The sequence below is a fragment of the Priapulus caudatus genome, unplaced genomic scaffold, assembly GCF_000485595.1.
Source record: "Priapulus caudatus unplaced genomic scaffold, Priapulus_caudatus-5.0.1 Scaffold931, whole genome shotgun sequence".
Taxonomy (NCBI): domain Eukaryota; kingdom Metazoa; phylum Priapulida; class Priapulimorpha; order Priapulimorphida; family Priapulidae; genus Priapulus; species Priapulus caudatus.
The window spans coordinates 19,667-38,605 of record NW_014577992.1 but is presented as its reverse complement, the minus strand read 5'-3'; the positions used below and the strand labels follow the sequence as shown (position 1 = coordinate 38,605).

The window sequence follows — 18,939 nt, the reverse complement described above, 5'->3', positions numbered from 1 at the left end:
CACACGCAACTATTCAAACCGCTATTGTTGTTGGGCATTAGCGTACACTGAGAGCTGGTTGCAGGTTGATTTATTATATTGTCAGATTATATTATATATTGTAAATACATTTCTACGTCCGCCGCTTAGGCGACGCACACCTCTCGCGCCCAGTGGCGAGAGAGCCTGTACATTAGACGACCGCAGAGACAGACAAGAGACAACCTTCGTCTATCCAGGTGCAAGACAGCTGGCCCGCATAGTGGGCAGGCGAGCCTACAACGACGAACGTCAAATTACGCTAGTTAGTCTGTTGCCATCTCTGGCCGCACGTGCTGCTTGAGCGCCCCGCCAACTATACCGCCCTGGAACCTATATCACCGCCGGTGATGATCCTGGGCAGACACCCCCTGGTTTTATCCGTTAAATGTGGATTCCATGGGGAGAGGGAAAGCCGAGGATAGAAGAAACGTGCAAACAACTTGACGCATGGTCGCCGGTATCTACGTTCTCACTTAATCGGTTACGGACAGCAGTCTATCTGCATAATTTTAATGTATTTTGCATGCCAACATACACCTGAGCACAGCATTGCTCATAGCGATGCATGCGCGGATCGCAAAATTATTACGGGCTACCTATATGTTATTATTGTTAGACTGGGCTCCAGTATGCCATGGCTTATCATTACTAAGTTACGGAACAATAATTAACGGACTTGTATTAATTACCACGCGCATTGTGCGCTCTCGCAAATGCGTTCGCGAACTTGCTATTTGCTGTTGGCGCTGGGTGGCGTTCGTGATACAGTATGTGCGAGGCGGACACCTACTCGACACAATCTTGGTGACTCAATCGACAAGCATCCTCGTTATGTCACATTCAAATTTATCCCTCCCCGAATATTCTCACGAATAATGGCGGGCCCTAGTCGGGCAGATACGGCATTTGTCGGCTTGTATAGGTGGACCGAGAACTATACCGTCTGCCTGCATTCTGCAAGCCCCTTTCGTTTCAAATTGACAGGCCCTCCTTTGTGGAGCAATTAGCCCTGCTGCTACCCACCAGGGAAGGGCGCCGTGAAACGACACGCGGAATGGTGGAAGGGCGGCCGCGGCAGCAAGACGACCACATACGCAATTTTGGCCCCGCCTTTTGCGATATCCGCGATTGTAGGCTACTCAGATGCCGCAGCGAGCGACTGTATCTTCCAGGCGTGAATTACTGCAATGCGGGCCATTTAATGCCGCCGGCTCATAGATTGGCACGTAAAGCCTGGAAGTGCTGACGCTTTGATTGCCGCGTTCCTATGGGTGAGGCGAGTACCACGCCCCGCACCTTCCGTGTTCCTAGCACGACACACCCCCGGGCCACCCCCACACATCCCTACGACGGTCGCCGAGCAACTGGACGACTGGGAAATGAGGAAACGAGTACGGCAAGTCCACGGACGAGGTTACGAGCCGCTGGCAAGAACATGGCTGACGACTGGCACTTTGCGATCATATATGTGCATCAAGTGCACGCATACAAATCTGGTTAGAATCATTTAGCGAGCATCTGCGCAGCGACCCTATCTGCCACTGATAAGTTGGCAACCAGAAGAGACATATACAAGATGGCGTGGCAACAGCTTTTGCTGTTGATCCTGAAGCGCTGCGCGCAGGATTGAGACGCAGCACTTCCCGGGAATGCCGCACGCGACCGCCGGATGTTCAAGTATGAAGCGCTGTCCGCAGTGGAGACATGCGCCAAATTCGAGGCCCGGCGCATGTCCGCACAGCGGTCAGGCGGATGGTCTGTAGTTTTAAAGATAACAATAAAGACTCTGTTCTAAATAAGAAGCTATTGCCGTCTAAATAAGAGGCAATATAACAGACCAGAATTATTGACATAGTCAGTCAGTCAAGGGCTTGTTGGGGTCCATTATGCATATAGCTCCATTGAAATGGCCCATGCAAATTGTCAAGTGGAATTGTGTTTTCGGAACCCCAAAAAAAGTATCCAGCTCTTAGGCCGCCCTAACATATTGCAGCACCTCCCTGATGCATCACGCATTCAGCGTAAACAATAAGCAAGAGATGAAAATTGTGTAATTTTTGGTTGGCTCTTGACGCACGGTTGCATTGAAGTACAAGACTGTTGAAAGCACAGGCCATTGAACGTCTCAATAAAAATTAATATTCACCAATTTTTCAGCAATGATCGACGCGCCTGTGTGCAAAATAGAGGTGAACGGTATATGTTAAACATTATACGGTTAGTACTTACTGGCATATCCGTGACTAACTGACACTACTAAATTCGGTAAAAATATTTCCAGCACCCTTAAGAAATTCTCAGGTAAATTACGAAGGTTATCATCGCATGAATTCCCGAACACCGTATGTCAAAGCTATATGTAAACAAACACAGCGTGTTGGCGAGGTGCCCTGCCTCCGATATGCCATTTGAGGCCGCGCTAAGCCAGGCATAAAGCGCGCGGCAAGACAGTTCACACACACAGCTCGTTTCCATTTGTCCTAAAACAATGCGAGTAGCGCGGCTTAAGGGTTTTTCGGAATTATTTAATTTTGACAGGCACACTTGCCCCCCACATTTTTTTAATCGCATTGCTTTTAATATTTGTGGCATTTCTGACAAGATGGGATGAGCTCACAAAATCTTCTCCGACCAATCTTCCTTCTCTAACTCTGATTTAGTAATTGTCGGCTGGTTATGGCATCTGAGATTATTCTTAGGATTGGCTCTGTAATATAGTGTCGAGGTACTCCCAGCAGGCGAAGCATGTCAGTTCCGATCCCCTTCAACATCGTCTAAGGTTTACCCACCAAACTTAATTGTCCTCAATATGACACAGCATCTCTGGGATCATAGAAAAAAAAAAAAAAAAAAAAAGAAAAATAACAATGGGTCCACCATAGTGGTTTAAATCTTTCTCTGAAAATCCAGCTATTCCGAACATCTCCGCAAACACAGGCAAGTTTAGGTTTTTTCAAACCGCTTGGCTTCATTTTACAGTGTCAGCTAAGCAGCTGGTTCGCGGCGATTCAGCTCCGAGACATGTTATCTGAATGGATGAGCTTTGGTAAGGCGCGAAAACAATAGATGATGGTGGTGTAAAGATTAATGACGCCCGGTAAGTGTTTCAGGAATGGTTGAAACTTTCTTGGTGGGCAGACTTGAGTTTAGCTTTGCGACAGCCATAAACTCATTCAAAGGCATTTTCTAAAATACTCTTCCTCTTTGTCATACGCTTCGAGTGCTTCTATCATGCTCAGCAGGTATTCATTCGTGCCGTCTGTATTCCCGTATATGCCAACTCTAGCTTCTGAACTCCTTACTATATTTAGTCAGCCGCCTCCTCTTGGAGCAGGCACGTATTAACCCTGTTCTTATCTGTCTGGTAAACCTCGGACTTGCTAGTCCGTCTGCTTTAACTAACTTCTATTCTTTCACATCGCCCGCGCGTCTCTTCATTCGTTCAAGAGTACATTGAATGTGGCGAGAGCGACGAAGACAAGAAATTCGCACATACACCCGAATCCTTAGATAGATATGAGAGCTCGTTTTATTGATCAAACCAGTCAATATCTGCAATAATTAAAAATAAAAACTATTTTGATTAACATTTCTTGTCATTCATAAGATACAATAAAGATGCCAAGACATAAAGATAATGCATAAATAACATAATACACATAAGACATAAAGATATGCATTAAAGATACATAAAGACACATTAGCAAATGTCAGAAATTAACTTACTACTGTGATCTGATGTAAATTTTAACAGTTAAGCAGTAGAAGTCCTCTGGTTAGCAATCAATTTCACACCATTCGCAGTCCAGCAAGGTTGGCAAGATCCCTATAATATCATCAGCATAGCAATAGTTGTAGTTATTTCTGTTTAACGAGTGTTATTCCGGCTTTTAAGTTCAGTAAACAAATACATCAGTTCTAGCGTCTAACAGCGTCGCTCTATAATTCATCAACAAAATCTAATTTACACATGAAACATACTCAATGATTAATGAATGACGCAACGAATCGTTCACTTCCGACACGGCGAGTGAAAAGCGAAAATTTTCCACTTCGCATGCAAAATGCATCGGCCGGCATATTTCATTATTTTATAGCGAAAAAGTAAAACGAGGCTGGCGAAAGACCAGTAGGTACAGTAACTGTCACTAGTCGGTGATGCCCCCATTCCTGTCCATTGCAAGAAGAAGGCGGGGGCTTATTCTTGTTATATTTGCGGAGATCGCCGAAAATGCAACAGAAGGACGTTAGCGCAAGTTGCGCTAACAGCGTGTTGATTTTCGTTTTTGTGCCCAAACTCTATCGTGAAACCGTTCTAAAACAAGCAAGAATTGCCCTAGTTCCTGAGATCGGCAATTTGGTGGTCTAATGGGTGCCCCACCATTAAAATTATAATAGAGAGGTGCGCGTAGGCTGTGATTGAAGACACAATTAATAAAGTGTCAAATCCTCGGCGCGCCTCAGATCATGGCCAGCATGTCACGTCTAGCTGTATTTATTGCTATAAATTTTATGCTTTATACTATACGCGCCAGGCGCCGTAGCTCAGCTTCTATGTGGGGGTTCGTTTTTCAAGATGTTGGCAATTTTGATCGGCAGGGGCGTGTACAGGATTTGTACAGGGAGTCAAACCATTAACCACTAATAGTTGCTGAGCACAGCGAAGGGGGGGTCTGGGGCCCTTGCCGACCAAAATTTTTTAAAGATACAACCCCCTGCAGATGCGTTTTCCTGCGCAGAGCAAGGGTGGGTCCGACTCGCCTGGAACCCCCCTGTACACGCCCACTGCTGCGGCGCGAAGGCGACCAGGCGAAGGAGCAAGCGAACCGAGCGGGGGGAAGGGTGTGGGAGGGGGGTGTTCACTGTCACCCTTTCCGCAAAGCCGATGGAGAATTTTCAATTTATTACACTATAAAATGGAAGCGACCTGAGGTGAAATTCTTGCAAATTTTCAAAATTATTTTTGTTTTTAGCTTGGTGGGAGGGGGCTCGGGGGGGTTCGTTTCGAAAACGCGCCCCGAACGCCCCACTGGCTACGGCAACTGTATAACGCTATAGCTATATATGCGTTTTACTTTATACTAGTAGGCCTATAACATTATTGAACGTTTGCCCAACTAGAGATATCACTAAAGGCTGTAATTTGTACACTTTCAACGTTGACTACATGAATTTTGCACTTTATTTTGTCCAGATTTATCAACTTTGTCTCTTTCCGTCTTCGACATAGTCTATTGGACGTTGAACACAAATATTTACGAGGTTAAAAGGTTAGATGATTTTTTGTCGTGGGCGCTACCATTGTTGTAGGTATCCTATTGGCGGCAACGTCAGTTTACGCGCTAAGATTCATACGCTACGTTTCTCCGCGTGAACTTTAGCCTACTAGAGTGTTACTAGAGTCAACTATACAATATTAAGTGCCTACCATACAAAGAGAACACTACGGTTCAGAAGAGCTTAGATCAAGGATCAATTATCGGGTGAAGTAGTTCGAATATTTTATTAGCGTTTATTTAAAAATCTGCGGGGATTCAACCCTGAGAATAATGTGTTATGTGTTTTTATTCGCTCCTGATTAATATTCATTTTGGTCGAAAATCGTTGTGTGTGTGGTGTGTGTGTGTGTGTTGTGTGTGGTGTGTGTGTGTGTGTGTGTGTGTGTGTGTGTGTGTGGTGTGATGAGTGTGTGTGTGTGTGGGGGAGAGGTATCTGGTGGTAGGGGGGGGTGTATCGTGTGTGTGTGCGTGTGTGTGTGGGGGGAGGTGTTTGTGTGTTGTGTGTTCCCGTTTTACCAGACAGGGTTGGTTGCCAGTGAAGGCAAGGTCGTAAAAATTGAGAAACGAAATTAAATGCAATTAAATTAGAAGAATCCTAAAAATGACCAAGATTTTCTTACACAAGTCTGTACTAATATGCCTGTCTTTGTATAAATAATTAAACATCGTTTTATATATACTTATACATAAAACAATTAATAAAATGAAATTTTAACTTACATTGGCCCTGTGGAGCCATCGCATGAGTACGTCTTTACGCCATTGTCTGGCCCCTTCACTGATATTTTATCTGACGTAATGGCGTAATGGGGTGACAATAATGGGAGGTTCCTGGTCAAACTCTAAACGAACACCGCCGGATGAGTTACCGTATATGCAAACCTACGGCAAAACACAATACATAGACGCGCGGTTCACACAAGGACGCAGTGCCAGGCAGCGCTTGGTGTAGCTATGGATGGTATAGTTATGGATAGGTGTAGCATGTGGGATGGTGTAGCTCTGTATGGTGTAGCTGTGGATGGTGTATGCTGTGGGATGGTGTAGGGCTGTAGTATGGTGTAAACTGTGGGATGGTGTAAAGGCCTGGAGATGGTGTGACTGTGTTGATGGGGTAGCTTGGGATGTGTAGCTGTTGAGATGGTGTAGCTCTGGATGGTGTAGGCTGTGGGAATGGGTAGCTGTGGATTGTTGTAGCTGGTTGGATGGTGTTAGCTATGGATGGTGTAGCTGTGGATGGTGTAAGCTGTGGGATGGTGTAAGGCTGTGGATGGTGTAGCTGTGGATGGCTGTACTTGGGATGGTGTAGGCTTGTGGGATGGTGGTAGGGCTGTGGGATGTATAGCTGTGGGAAGGTGTAGCTGTGGGATGGTGTAGCTGTGATGGTGTAAGCTGTGGGATGGTGGTAGCTGTGGGATGGTGTAGGCTGTGGGATGGTGTAGCTGTGGGATGGTGTAGCTTGTGGGATGGTAGATGGTGGATGGTGTAGCTGTGGGATGGTGTACTATGAAGATGGTGTAGCTGTGGGATGGGTAAGCTGTGGATGGTGTAGGCTGTGGAACTGGTGATACTTGGGATGGTGTAGGCTGTGGATGATGTAGCTATAGGGATGGTGTAGCTGTGGGATGGTGTAGCTGTGAGATGGTGTAGTTGTGGGTCGACTGACCACATCGCTCACGCGCGGCAACATGCGAGGCCTAGCGACATTGTTGCGCTACGTAAATGATGAAGATGGTCGCATTCCTCTCTCCCTCATCGACTACTACGACCTAATCCGACCTAATCCGTCCACTACGGCCTTGCATGCAGCTTACGTTGATCACATGCATGACCGCAACGTGTGTCTACAGAGCAGCGTCTGTAGAGAGGGCCATACAGCGTAAACAGACACATGGTTTATGTTGTCAGAAAGTATTTATGTTGAAAGAAGGGACGAATCACTTGTTGAATGATGACCTGCGCGCTCCAGGCACGGGCCCGTGCACGTAGGTCTCTATCCGAGATTCCACACGTCCGCTCCGTGCATTATACACATACCAAGCCTTGCATCGGATGGGCGCTGATCCTCACCTTCTGGTCTCACTCTTACTATAGTTGACTGTAGAAGCACTGAAAGTGGATAGGAAGGTCGCCGCTGGATGACGGGAGGAGGCCAGAGGCATCGGTAAGGAAGTGTGTGAAGTGCTAGCTGGAGAAGGGCGCCAAGGTAAGGGAAGGCAGGGAGACACCGTTACAGCGCTGCATGATAGATCGATGTGTATCTTCTCTCATTATAGCAAGAGTGAATAAAAACACTTTTGATTTTATTCGCTCCTGATTATATTTATGTAATGTTGAAAAATTGTTACGTATTTATCTGCGTAAGTGTGTGTGTGTGTGTGTGTGTGTGTGTGTGTGTTGTTTGTTGTTGTTTATTTGTTTTTTGTGTATGTGTGTGTGTGTGTGTGGGTGTTTTGTTTGTTGTTTTATTTTTTGTTTGTGTAATGGTGTGTGGGTGTGGTGTGTGTGTGTGTGTGTGTGTGTGTGTGTGTGTGTGTGTGGCATGTGTGTGTGTGTTGGTGTGTTGTGTGTGGTGTGTGTGTGTGTTTGTTTGTTTGTTTGTTTGCTTTTATTTGTTTGTTTGTGTATGTGTGTGTGTGTGTGTGTTTGTTTATTTGTTTGTTTATTTGTTTTGTTTGTGTTGTGTGTGTGTGTGTGTTTGTTTGTTTTTGTTTGTTTATTTGTTTGTTGTGTATGTGTGTGTGTGTGTGTGTGTGTGTGTGTGTGTGTGTGTTGTGTGTTGTGTGTTGTGTGTTGTGTGTTGTGTGTTGTGTGCTGTGTGCGTGCGTGCGTGTGCGTGTGCGTGTGCGTGTGCGTGCGTTACTTCTCCGTGACCCGCTGGCTTTCTCACGGCGTGCGTGTTATCAGCAGCGTGATGGTAGCAGCGCGACATCGTTGCCTCCGATTATAATCCGCATGCCGTACAAAGTTTACACTAGAGATTCTTTGCAGCGGCTTCTACGTGTATAGAGTGGTGCGCCGGTTAAACATTAGCTGAGATTACGAGGCGTACGTTTGTCGTGAGTAAGGTGAGGTAACGCTACGTACGAGTAACGGCTGCAGACGTTTGCTTACGTGTGATCGTTATAGCGACTCATCGTTACACTGTAGCGTGCGTATATGTACGTACGTACTCATGCCTGCCGCTATGTGAAGACGGACAGAGAGAGAGAGAGAGAGAGAGAGAGAGAGAAAAGAGAGAGAGAGCGAGAGCGAAGAGAGAAGGAGAGAGAAGAGAAGAGAGAGAGAAGAGAGAGGAGAGAGAGAGAGAGAATAGAGGTGAGAGAGAGAGAGAGAGAAGAGAGAGGGAGAGAGAGAGAGAGAGAGAAGAGAGAGAGAGAGAGAGAGGAGAGTTTATTTGTTACAAGATTTATTAATTGTGGTACAATTAATTATTACATTTTTTGCGCTTGTTGAAATAAATATATATTATAAGTTTGCATGCATATCTATATATACATGTAAACTTATACTTAGACATTTTTGTACAGGGTGTGACAATTGTAGATTACAATAAAGCAAATGGAGAGGAAACGGAAGCGGCGTTTTCTAAGAAATACGGAACCGGAAAGGCGACTTTCCTCCAAACAGACGTCACCACAGACCAACTAGAAGGTGTAGTTGTCCGCATAGTATGAAGAAAATTGACCGATCGATGATTAATCAATATATTATGTTGTGACAATGTCGTTCAATCAATAATACGCTTCGCAATTATTTAGGTTGTCAGTTTGAATTTCATAGCAAACAATTTCAAAAACATATTTTACAGTTAATCGTATTTAACATTAAATTGTTGGTTCGCGAAGTATACACACGTGTACTCTTTGTTCCTTCAGCGTTCATGATTCTATTGCTAAGCATTTGCATATTTCATGCGCGAAGAAGATGCATTCGTACATTCCATACTTACATGCATTACAGACGCCTTTAAGAAGACAAAGGACGTGTACGGCCGTCTAGAATATCTCGTCATGAACAACGCAGGAATCGGGCAGATGAACAAATGTTCAGCGCATGATCAGCATTAACCTGTTGTAAACCGGAGAGGAAATCCCGAAACCTATGACTCACCTGTCTGACTCGCCGGCGTCCTTGGGTGGCACATTCCGCATTTCCAAAACACGATACAGATGTACATAGTGTGCCTTGAATTCGTATTCTATGGCTATCATCTCTCTCTCTCTGTCTGGCTGGATGTATATATCTCAGTCTCGTTGTCTCTCTCTCGTCATTATGCCTCTCTTTTCTCTCTCTCACACCACTCTCTTCCTTTATCTTAGCCACGCACCCACACACCACCACCATATATATATATATATATATATATATTAATATATATATAATATATATATATATATATACAGTATATCGAACGTTGCTTGAACCTTCCAGATAGCCGTCATCACAGGAACACAGCTAGCGTTGAAAATACATGGGCAAGTGTAACGGTGGCAACGGAGGTGTCATTATAAACACAGCATCTATCGCAGGTAGGAATTAATACAGGGCACACGTGTCAGCAAACACGCGCGCACAGGTACACATACACATGTACATGCACACGCACACGCACACACACTCACACAATGCGCAACACAAGCCCCGACCCACACCACGGCGCACGCAACACGCAAAAACACACAGTCACACACAGCAGCACACGCCACACAGCACGAACCGCACACTACAGCCACTCACACGCAGCGTACACAACACCACACACGCGGCACAACACGACTCCCACACCCAACACACACGCAGCGCGGAGCGCGGCACACACACACCTACACACACACACACACCACTCATCACACACAAATTCTATTTCCTTTCGATTCGCCTATTCCATCTGTGCTTAACCCGATCCATACGGGCTATCAATCTTATTGCTGTAATGACATGTAATAATGTGAATGAATAAATTTGCATGAATAAAATAAATAAATAAATAAATAGAATACATACATACAAACAAAGGGTAATAGTAATAAAGTATAATGTAATATTCACAGACACAGCACACACAACAGCACACACACGACACACACACACACACACACAACACCACACACACACACACACACACACACACACACACACACAGCACACCCACACACACACACGCACAACACACACACATAATACACACACACACACACACACACACACACACACACACACACAACACACACACACACACGCACAGCACGCTACAGCACACACACGACGCCCACACACACACACACACACACGACACTACACGCACGAACACACAATCCACGGCACAACACGCGCACACACACGCACAGCACACACAGAGGCGCGCGAGCGCGCACACGAACACCACACGCACACCACACGCACCCCGACAACGACACAACTGCACACGCACACGCACACGCACACAGCACACGCACATCGCACACGGCACACCACACGCACACTCACACGCACACGCAAACACGCGCACAGCACACGCACAATTGGCGGCGCACTCACACGCACACATCCACGCGCACGACACCGCGCGCGAGCACGCGCACAGCACACGCACGCACGGCACACACACACACACACACACACACTCACACACACCACACACAACACACAACACTGCCACGCATTAGCACCACACGTATATATATATATTTATATATTTATCTATTCATTTATTTAAGGCAAGGTAATGTGCAAAGTTATGCTATTGCAGGGTTGAGACCGTTTTGGAATATTCCCGCTTACTCGGGAACGAAGCATGGAGTTATAGGATTCTCGCGTGCGATGGCTATGGTACAAGTATACGGAGGGGGCAAACTGTCTGTTTGTGGTGAGATGTCAGCAGAAGTAGTGCATAATGATCAGAAATTGTGTTGCCATTAGTTGTAGTGGAGCAGTCCGGACCTGCTTTGCTTGGTAGGAATTGGCTCGGTAGCTTGAAGTTGAATTGGGCCAATATCTTTAGTGTAGAGCTGCAACCCAAACCGCGTACCATGGAGGATGTACTCGATAAGTACAAGAGCGAGAAGAAGCTAGGTACTGTAAAAGGGTTTAAAGCAAGCATTAGGTTGAAGGAGGGGGCACAGCCTATCTTTCACAAGGCTCGACCTGTGCCGTATGCGTTGAAGCCGTAAATTGACAAGGAACTGGACAGGTTAGAGTCAGAGGGAGTGATCAGGAAGGTTGAGAGGAGTGATTGGGCATCGCCGATAGTATGTGTGCCTAAGAAAGATGGCTCGATAAGAATCTGTGGTGATTTTAAGGTGTCTGTAAACACTGTGTTGCTTGATAACCCGTACCCGTTGCCAGTTATTGAGGATATGTTTGCGACTATGGGAGATGGCACCATGTTTAGTAAGATTGACCTTTCCAATGCCTATCAGCAGATGGAGCTAGATAAGGACAGTTGCCAGTATTTGACCATAAACACTCATAGGGGGCTGTACCAGTATACCCGTTTAACATATGGAATCGCATCCGCACCGAGTATGTTTCAATCCATGATGGATCAGGTGTTACAGGGACTGGACACTGTTCAGTGTAGGATTGATGATATTGCGATTCGTACCAGTCCACAGGAACATTTGTCTGTAGTCGAAGAAGTGTTGGCACGACTATATAAACACGGGATTCAGGCAAAATGGGTGAAATGTGTCTTCGAGAAGCCAAGTATGGAGTACGTAGGGTACGAGGTGGATAAAGACGGCAGACATCCGATGAAGGATAAAGTCACTGCGATTGAAAACGCTCCGCAACCGCGAAATGTTCGAGAGTTGAGATCTTATTTAGGCCTCTTGAATTTCTACGCGAACTTCATCCCGAACCTCAGCACCCTGTTACATCCATTACATGAGCTGTTAAAGCAGGAAGTAGAGTGGAACTGGACTGAAAGTTGTGCTGAAGCTTTCAAGAGGAGCAAAACTGCGCTTTTAGAAAGTAACGCGTTAGTGCCGTATGATACGAAGCAGAAGCTCATACTTGCGACCGATGCTTCACCCTATGGGGTAGGAGCTGTGATTTCTCACGAGATTGATGGAGAGGAGCGACCAGTGGCATTTGCCTCCAGAACTCTCACCTCTAGTGAACAGAACTATTCGCAAATTGAAAAAGAGGCGCTTGCGATCGTTTATGGAGTTCGTAAATTCTATAAATATCTCTATGGACGTCAGTTTCATTTCTTCACGGACCATCAACCGTTGGTAAAGATCTTGAGTCCCAAGACCGGTATTCCAATCTTAGCGGCCGCCCGAATGCAGCGTTGGGCAGTAATCCTACAAGCCTATCAGTATACTGTGTCTTATCGCCGATCCGAGGATAATGCAAACGCAGATGCATTATCACGCCTTCCGAGCCATGAGCCGGTAGAATGCGAAGATGTCGAGGCAGCAGAGACATTCTTTTTCTCCAGCCTGGAGGAGCTGCCAGTCAGAGCAAAGGACATTGCAAAACGCACTCGTAGGGACACTGAGTTGAGCAGAGTGTGTAACTACATCCAGAATGGTTGGCCTGGATATTTGAAGCCTGAGGAAGAGAAGCTGAAACCCTATTTCTTGAGGAGAAATGAACTGTCTACCTTGCAAAATTGCATAATGTGGGGTATGCGTGTGGTCATTCCTACAGAATTTCGGACCAGGCTCCTGCAAGAATTACATGAGGGGCACCAAGGAATTGTGTCAACCAAGTCTATCGCGCGAAGTTATATGTGGTGGCCCGGACTCGATCAGGACATTGAACAGTTAATAAAGGGGTGCACCATTTGCCAAGCAGTCAGGAGGAGCCCTCCAGTGGTACCGCTGCATCTCTGGAAGTGGCCTACTCGCGTGTTAGATCGAAGTAGCACACATGCGCTCGACTACAGCAGAGAAAACCATTGAGGTTTTGAGATCTTGGTTCTCACGGTATGGGCTACCCGAAACATTGTGTTCAGATAACGGACCACAATTCATAGCAGAAGAGTTTGCGCTGTTCTTGAAACGGAATGGTGTCCGCCATATTCTTGTACGGAGCTGCGGATATTCTTGTACAGCCTCTAACGGAGCTGCAGAGAGGTCAGTGCAAATTGTCAAAATGGCACTACTGAAGCAAATTGAGAATGTGAAGCAAGGAGGTGAAAATCTGCCTATGGGACATCGACTGGCAAATTTCTTGATCCGCTACAGGAATACACCGCATTCCGTTACTGGGCAGACACCATCAGAACTGTTCCTTGGCCGCAGAGCACGTACAAGATTCAGCGTGCTAGTGCCAAATCTTGAAGAGCATGTAGTTGACAAACAGTGGCAGCAGAAATATCAGCATGATCGAAGCAGAGTGAAATTCCGTGAATTTGAACCGAACGATGCTGTCAGTGTGAAAAATCATAGTGACTCTAAGTGGTCGCTGGGAACAGTGGTGAAATGCATGGGACCAACATCCTATTTGGTTCGGGTTGGGCGAAGTTTGAGGCATGTCCATGTGGACCACCTACTCAAGTTTGAGGGCAAGAAGGGGTTAACGGAGCCAGAGAATACTGTGTTGGAAACGCCTGGGGAGTTTTACCCTCCAGTGGGTCCTAGACTGGCCACAGTTCCAAAAGACAGTGTTGATTCTCCAATAGTGGACACTCAGCAGCCCACCGAGACTGCTATTCCTAGTGAGAACAATGACCTTGAGCTGGGGACACAAGCTAGTTCTAATGCTAGTCCTGTGGCTCCAGAGACTCCTGTTATTCCACTCAGGGTGTCTACCCGTATCCGCAAACCCGTAGACAGACTCAATTTATGAACGGACTATAGGCCTACAGTGCCTACTGTGTTCAGTGTTGTGAAATTGACGGTATGGCTATTTGCCAAGTTCACGAGTTAAAGTTAGTTACCAATTCTATAGTTACTCCCCTATATGTTGGAGTGTTCAAGTGTTGCGACAAGTCAGTTTTAAAAAGGAGAGAAAGAAGAAAAATGTTACGGTATTCTGTTAAAGCGGTATTTCAGAAAATAGACATTTTCATAATGGACATTTGCCAAACGTGCAGAGTAATTATTTTGGATAGTCTAAATAAGACAGAGATCTACAAGTTTAGAGTTATTTGAGTTTGAGTCTAAAAAGGGGAGGACTGTAATGTATTAGGTTTTTAATAGAGTAATAGTTACCGCTGTACGGTGGCGCCGCCACCCGGTTCTAACAGAGAAATAAAAGATGGATGATTATACGACCAGCTATTGAATCCTAAAGTATTAGTCCTTTACTAAGGCCGTGAGCCGGGCATAGAGCCGAGGTGCGAGGACATAACAATAATGAGTGAATAAGTAAAACAATAATTAGAATAGAATACAAATGGACAATTACTCGGCCAGAGCAGCTGACGTAATAGGCCTAAATGCGGAGCATAATGTAAACAAACGGCCGCATCGAGGCAGAGCACACCGGTATAAACCGGTACCGAAGCGATGCCAGCTGGGAACACCCCTGCTTGTTGCTAGGAGAAGGGGGTGGACCGTACACGTCCAGGTAGCAACCAGGCAGTATATAAGGCGGACGCAAAGCAGGAGAAATCAGAACGCCGGGCAGCAGGCCCTAGGAGCACCAAAGACACGGATCACTACAGACACGGAGCACTAAAGACACGGAGCACTACAAAGACACGGAGCACTAAAGACACGGAGCACTACAAAGACACGGAGCACTATACAGACACGGATCACTACAGACACGGATCACTACCGACACGGATTACTACAGACAGGATCACTGCACGGAGGCAGACGAGGAGCACCGTAGGGAGTGACTAACTCACCCCGGAGAAGGCAGAAGATAGAAGAAAGAAGAAAGAAGAAGGAAGAGAGAAGAATGAAGAAAGAAGAAAGAAGAAAGAAGAAAGAAGATAGAAGAGAGAAGAGAGAAGAGAGAAGAGAGAAGAGAGAAGAGAGAAGAGAGAAGAGAGAAGAGAGAAGAGAGAAGAGAGAAGACAGAAGACAGAAGAAAGAAGATAAAAGATAGAAGAGAGAAGGCAGAAGATAGAAGAAAGAAGATAGAAGAAAGAAGAGAGAAGATAGAAGAAGGAAGAGAGAAGAAAGAAGATAGAAGATAGAAGAGAGAAGGCAAAAGATAGAAAGAAAGAAGATAGAAGAAAGAAGAAAGAAGAAGGAAGGGAGAAGACAGAAGAAAAAAGATAGAAGAGAGAAGAAAGAAGCAGGAAGAGAAAAGATAGAAGAGAGAAGACAGAAGATAGAAGCAAGAAAAAAGAAGAAAGAAGAAAGAAGAAGGAAGAGAGAAGACAAAAGAAAGAAGAAGGAAGAGAGAAGACAGAAGAAAGAAGATAGAAGAAAGAAGACAGAAGATAGAAGAAAGAAGGAAGAAGAAGGAAGACAGAAGAAAGAAGACATAAGAGAGGCGACGGAAGAAAGAAGAAGAAACGAGAAACGACGCGACTAAGAGAGGAGGGAGGAGAACGCCGACAGCAGGTGCCGTTACGTCTTATTCTCACTCCCGACAATCGCAATAAATACGTCGGGTTCGCGTTCACGCCGAAGCACCTATATTTTCGCACGTAACCGTTCACTGGCCTTATGCCATAAAATATTATAGTTACGACGAATAGTACGTCACGCAGTCAGAGCACTCATAACACCTCAGGTAACCACCAGGTACGACACTGCATAACTGTAGGGTGTGTATGAGCAATAAAGCTACCGGTTCTGTATACTACACATACCAAGCCTTGCATCGGATGGGCGCTGATCCTCACCTTCTCGTCTCACTCTTACCTATAGTTGACGTAGAAGCATGAAAGTGGAAGGGAAGGTCGCGCTGGTGACGGGAGGAGCTAGAGGCATCGGTAAGGAAGTGTGTGAACTGCTACTGGAGAAGGGCGCCAAGGTAAGGGAAGGCAGGGAGACACCGTTACAGCGCTGCATGATAGATCGATGTACGGGAGATGTACAGAAATACCGACTTAGATGTCGCATACGATGACTTAGTTGCAGCGGTTAAACATGGCAAACGCATTGCCACTGCCGACGCGTACTACGCTTCGAACTCAGAGCTGGGTATAACCTCGAATTATTCAACCGTCTATGTGTCGTTGGCATTAGCTACACTGCTGATTGCAGGGTTGATTATTTATTGTCGTTATATTATTATTATTGTAAATACATTCCTCGGTCCGCCGCTTGGCGACGCACACCCCTCCGCGCCCAGTGGCGAGAGAGCCTGACATTAGACTGACCAAGAGACAGACGGAGACACCTGATAACGGCCAGATAACCGTGGATTCGGTCTATCAGGTCAAAGCTGGCCCGCATAGTGGCGCAGCCTAACGACGAGCGTGAAATACCGCTGTCTGCGCCATTCCTGCCGTCACGTCCGCTTGAGCCCCCGCCAACTATACCGCTCCTGGAACCTATATCACTCGCGGGTGGTGATCTGCAGACACCTCCTGCGTTTATCCGGTAAATGGGGATCCATGGGGGAAGGGGAAGCCCGGGATAGAGAACGTGCAACAACTGACGCGTTGTCGCCGGTACCTACGGTTCTCACTTATCGGTTACGGACAGCAGTCTATCTGCATAATTTATGTGTTTGCATGCCAACGTACACTGAGCACGTATATTCTTCCATCGCCGGCTCCTCAGTCGTTCAAGAGTACATTGAATAGTGGCCAGGCCTACGAAGACAAGAAATTCGCAACTACACCCGATCTTAGATAGATATGAGAGCTCGTTTTATTGATCACCAGTCAATTCTGAAATAATTAAAATAAAAACGATTTTGAGTTGACATTCTGTCATTCATAAGATACATAAAGATGCCAAGACATAAAGATATGCATAAATACATAATGACACATTAAGACATAAAGATATGCATAAAGATACATAAAGACACATTAGCAAATGTCAGAAATTAACTTACTACTGTGATCTGATGTAATTTTAACAGTTAACAGTAGAAGTTTCTGGTTAGCATCATTTCACACATTCGCAGTCCACAGATTGGCAGATCCCTATAATATCATCACATAGCAATAGTGGTAATATTTTCTGTTAACAGGTATTTTCCGGCTTTTAGTTCAGTAAACAATACATCAGTTCTACGTCTAACAGCGCCCTCTATAACTTCTCAACAAAATTCTAATTTCACATGAAACAACTTCAATGTTTAATGAATGACGCACTCGTTCACTTCCGACAGCGAGTGAAAATGCCGAAAATTTTCCACTTCGATGCTGATGTCGCATACGATGACTTAGTTGCAGCGGTTAAACATGGCAAACGCATTGCCACTGCCGACGCGTACTACGCTTCGAACTCAGAGCTGGGTATCACCCCGCACTATTCAGCCGTCTATGTGTTGTTGGCATTAGCTACACTGCTGGTTGCAGGGTTGATTATTTATTGTCGTTATATTATTATTATTGTAAATACATTTCTCGGTCCGCCGCTTAGCGACGCACACCCCTCGGCGCCCAGTGGCGAGAGAGCCTGACATTAGACTGACCGAGAGACAGACAGAGACACCTTCGGTCTATCAGGTCAGACAGCTGGCCCGCATAGTGGCGCAGCCTAACGACGAACGTCAAATACCGTTGTCTGTGCCATTCCTGCCGTCACGTCTGCTTGAGCCCCCGCCAACTATACCGCCCCTGGAACCTATATCACTCGCGGGTGATGATCTGCAGACACCCCCTGCGTTTATCCGTTAAATGTGGATCCATGGGGGAAGGGGAAGCCCGAGATAGAGAACGTGCAACAACTGACGCATGGTCGCCGGTACCTACGGTTCTCACTTATCGGTTACGGACAGCAGTCTATCTGCATAATTTATGTATTTGCATGCCAACATACACTGAGCACGCATGTGCTCATGCGATGCATTGCCGGATCGCAAATTATTACGGGCTCTATATGTTATATGTTAGACGTGCTCCAGTATGCATGCTTATATTTACTAGTTACGGAACAATAATTACGGACTTGTATTAATTACCACGCGCTTCGCAAATGCGTCGCGAACTTGCTATTGCTTGTTGCGCTGGGTGGCGTTTGTGATACGTATGTGCGAGGCGGACACCTACTCGGCACATCTGGGTAGCTCAATCGACAACTCCTCGTTTATGTCACATTCAAATTTAACCCTCCCCGAATATCTCACGATAATGCGGGCCCTAGTCGGGGCCAGATACGGCATTGTCGCTTGTATGGTGGCCGAGAACTATACGTCTGCCTGCATTCTGCACCCCCTTCCGTTTCAAATTGACAGGCCCTCTTTGTGGGAGCATTCCTCTGCTCCCACCGGGAGGGGCGCCGGACGACGCGGAATGGTGGAGGGCGGCCGCGGCAGCAGACGACCACTACCAAATTTTGGCCCCCCTTTTGGATATCCCGATTGTAGGCTACCAGATGCCAGCGAGCCTGTACTTCCAGGGCGGTGAACTGCAATGCGGCCATTTATCGCCGCTCATAGATTGGCACGAAGCCTGGAAGTGCTGACGCTTTGATTGCCCGTTCCTATGGGTGAGGCGAGTACCGCCCCGCACCTTCGTGTTCTACACGACGCACCCCCCCACCCCCACACATCCCCTACGTCGCCGAGCAACTGGACGACTGGGATGAGGACGAGTACG

General features: G+C 46.2%; 1 protein-coding gene across 2 annotated transcripts in view; it reads left to right on the top strand.

Annotated features, from left to right (window-relative positions):
* The window catches only part of LOC106814489 (15-hydroxyprostaglandin dehydrogenase [NAD(+)]-like), a 57,527-nt gene extending 46,388 nt beyond the window's left edge, over positions 1-11,139 (top strand). Inside the window, exons 2-4 of one of the 2 annotated variants that reach the window (XM_014818805.1) lie at positions 8,831-8,954; positions 9,264-9,374; positions 9,735-9,833. In XM_014818805.1, the coding sequence (XP_014674291.1) occupies positions 8,831-8,954; positions 9,264-9,370 (231 nt within the window). In that variant the 3' untranslated portion in view covers positions 9,371-9,374; positions 9,735-9,833. Of the gene's footprint in view, positions 1-8,830; positions 8,955-9,263; positions 9,375-9,734; positions 9,834-11,052 lie in introns of those variants that run through there. The other variant, XM_014818804.1, reaches the window with a different exon arrangement.
* Positions 11,140-18,939: the final 7,800 nt, after the last annotated feature.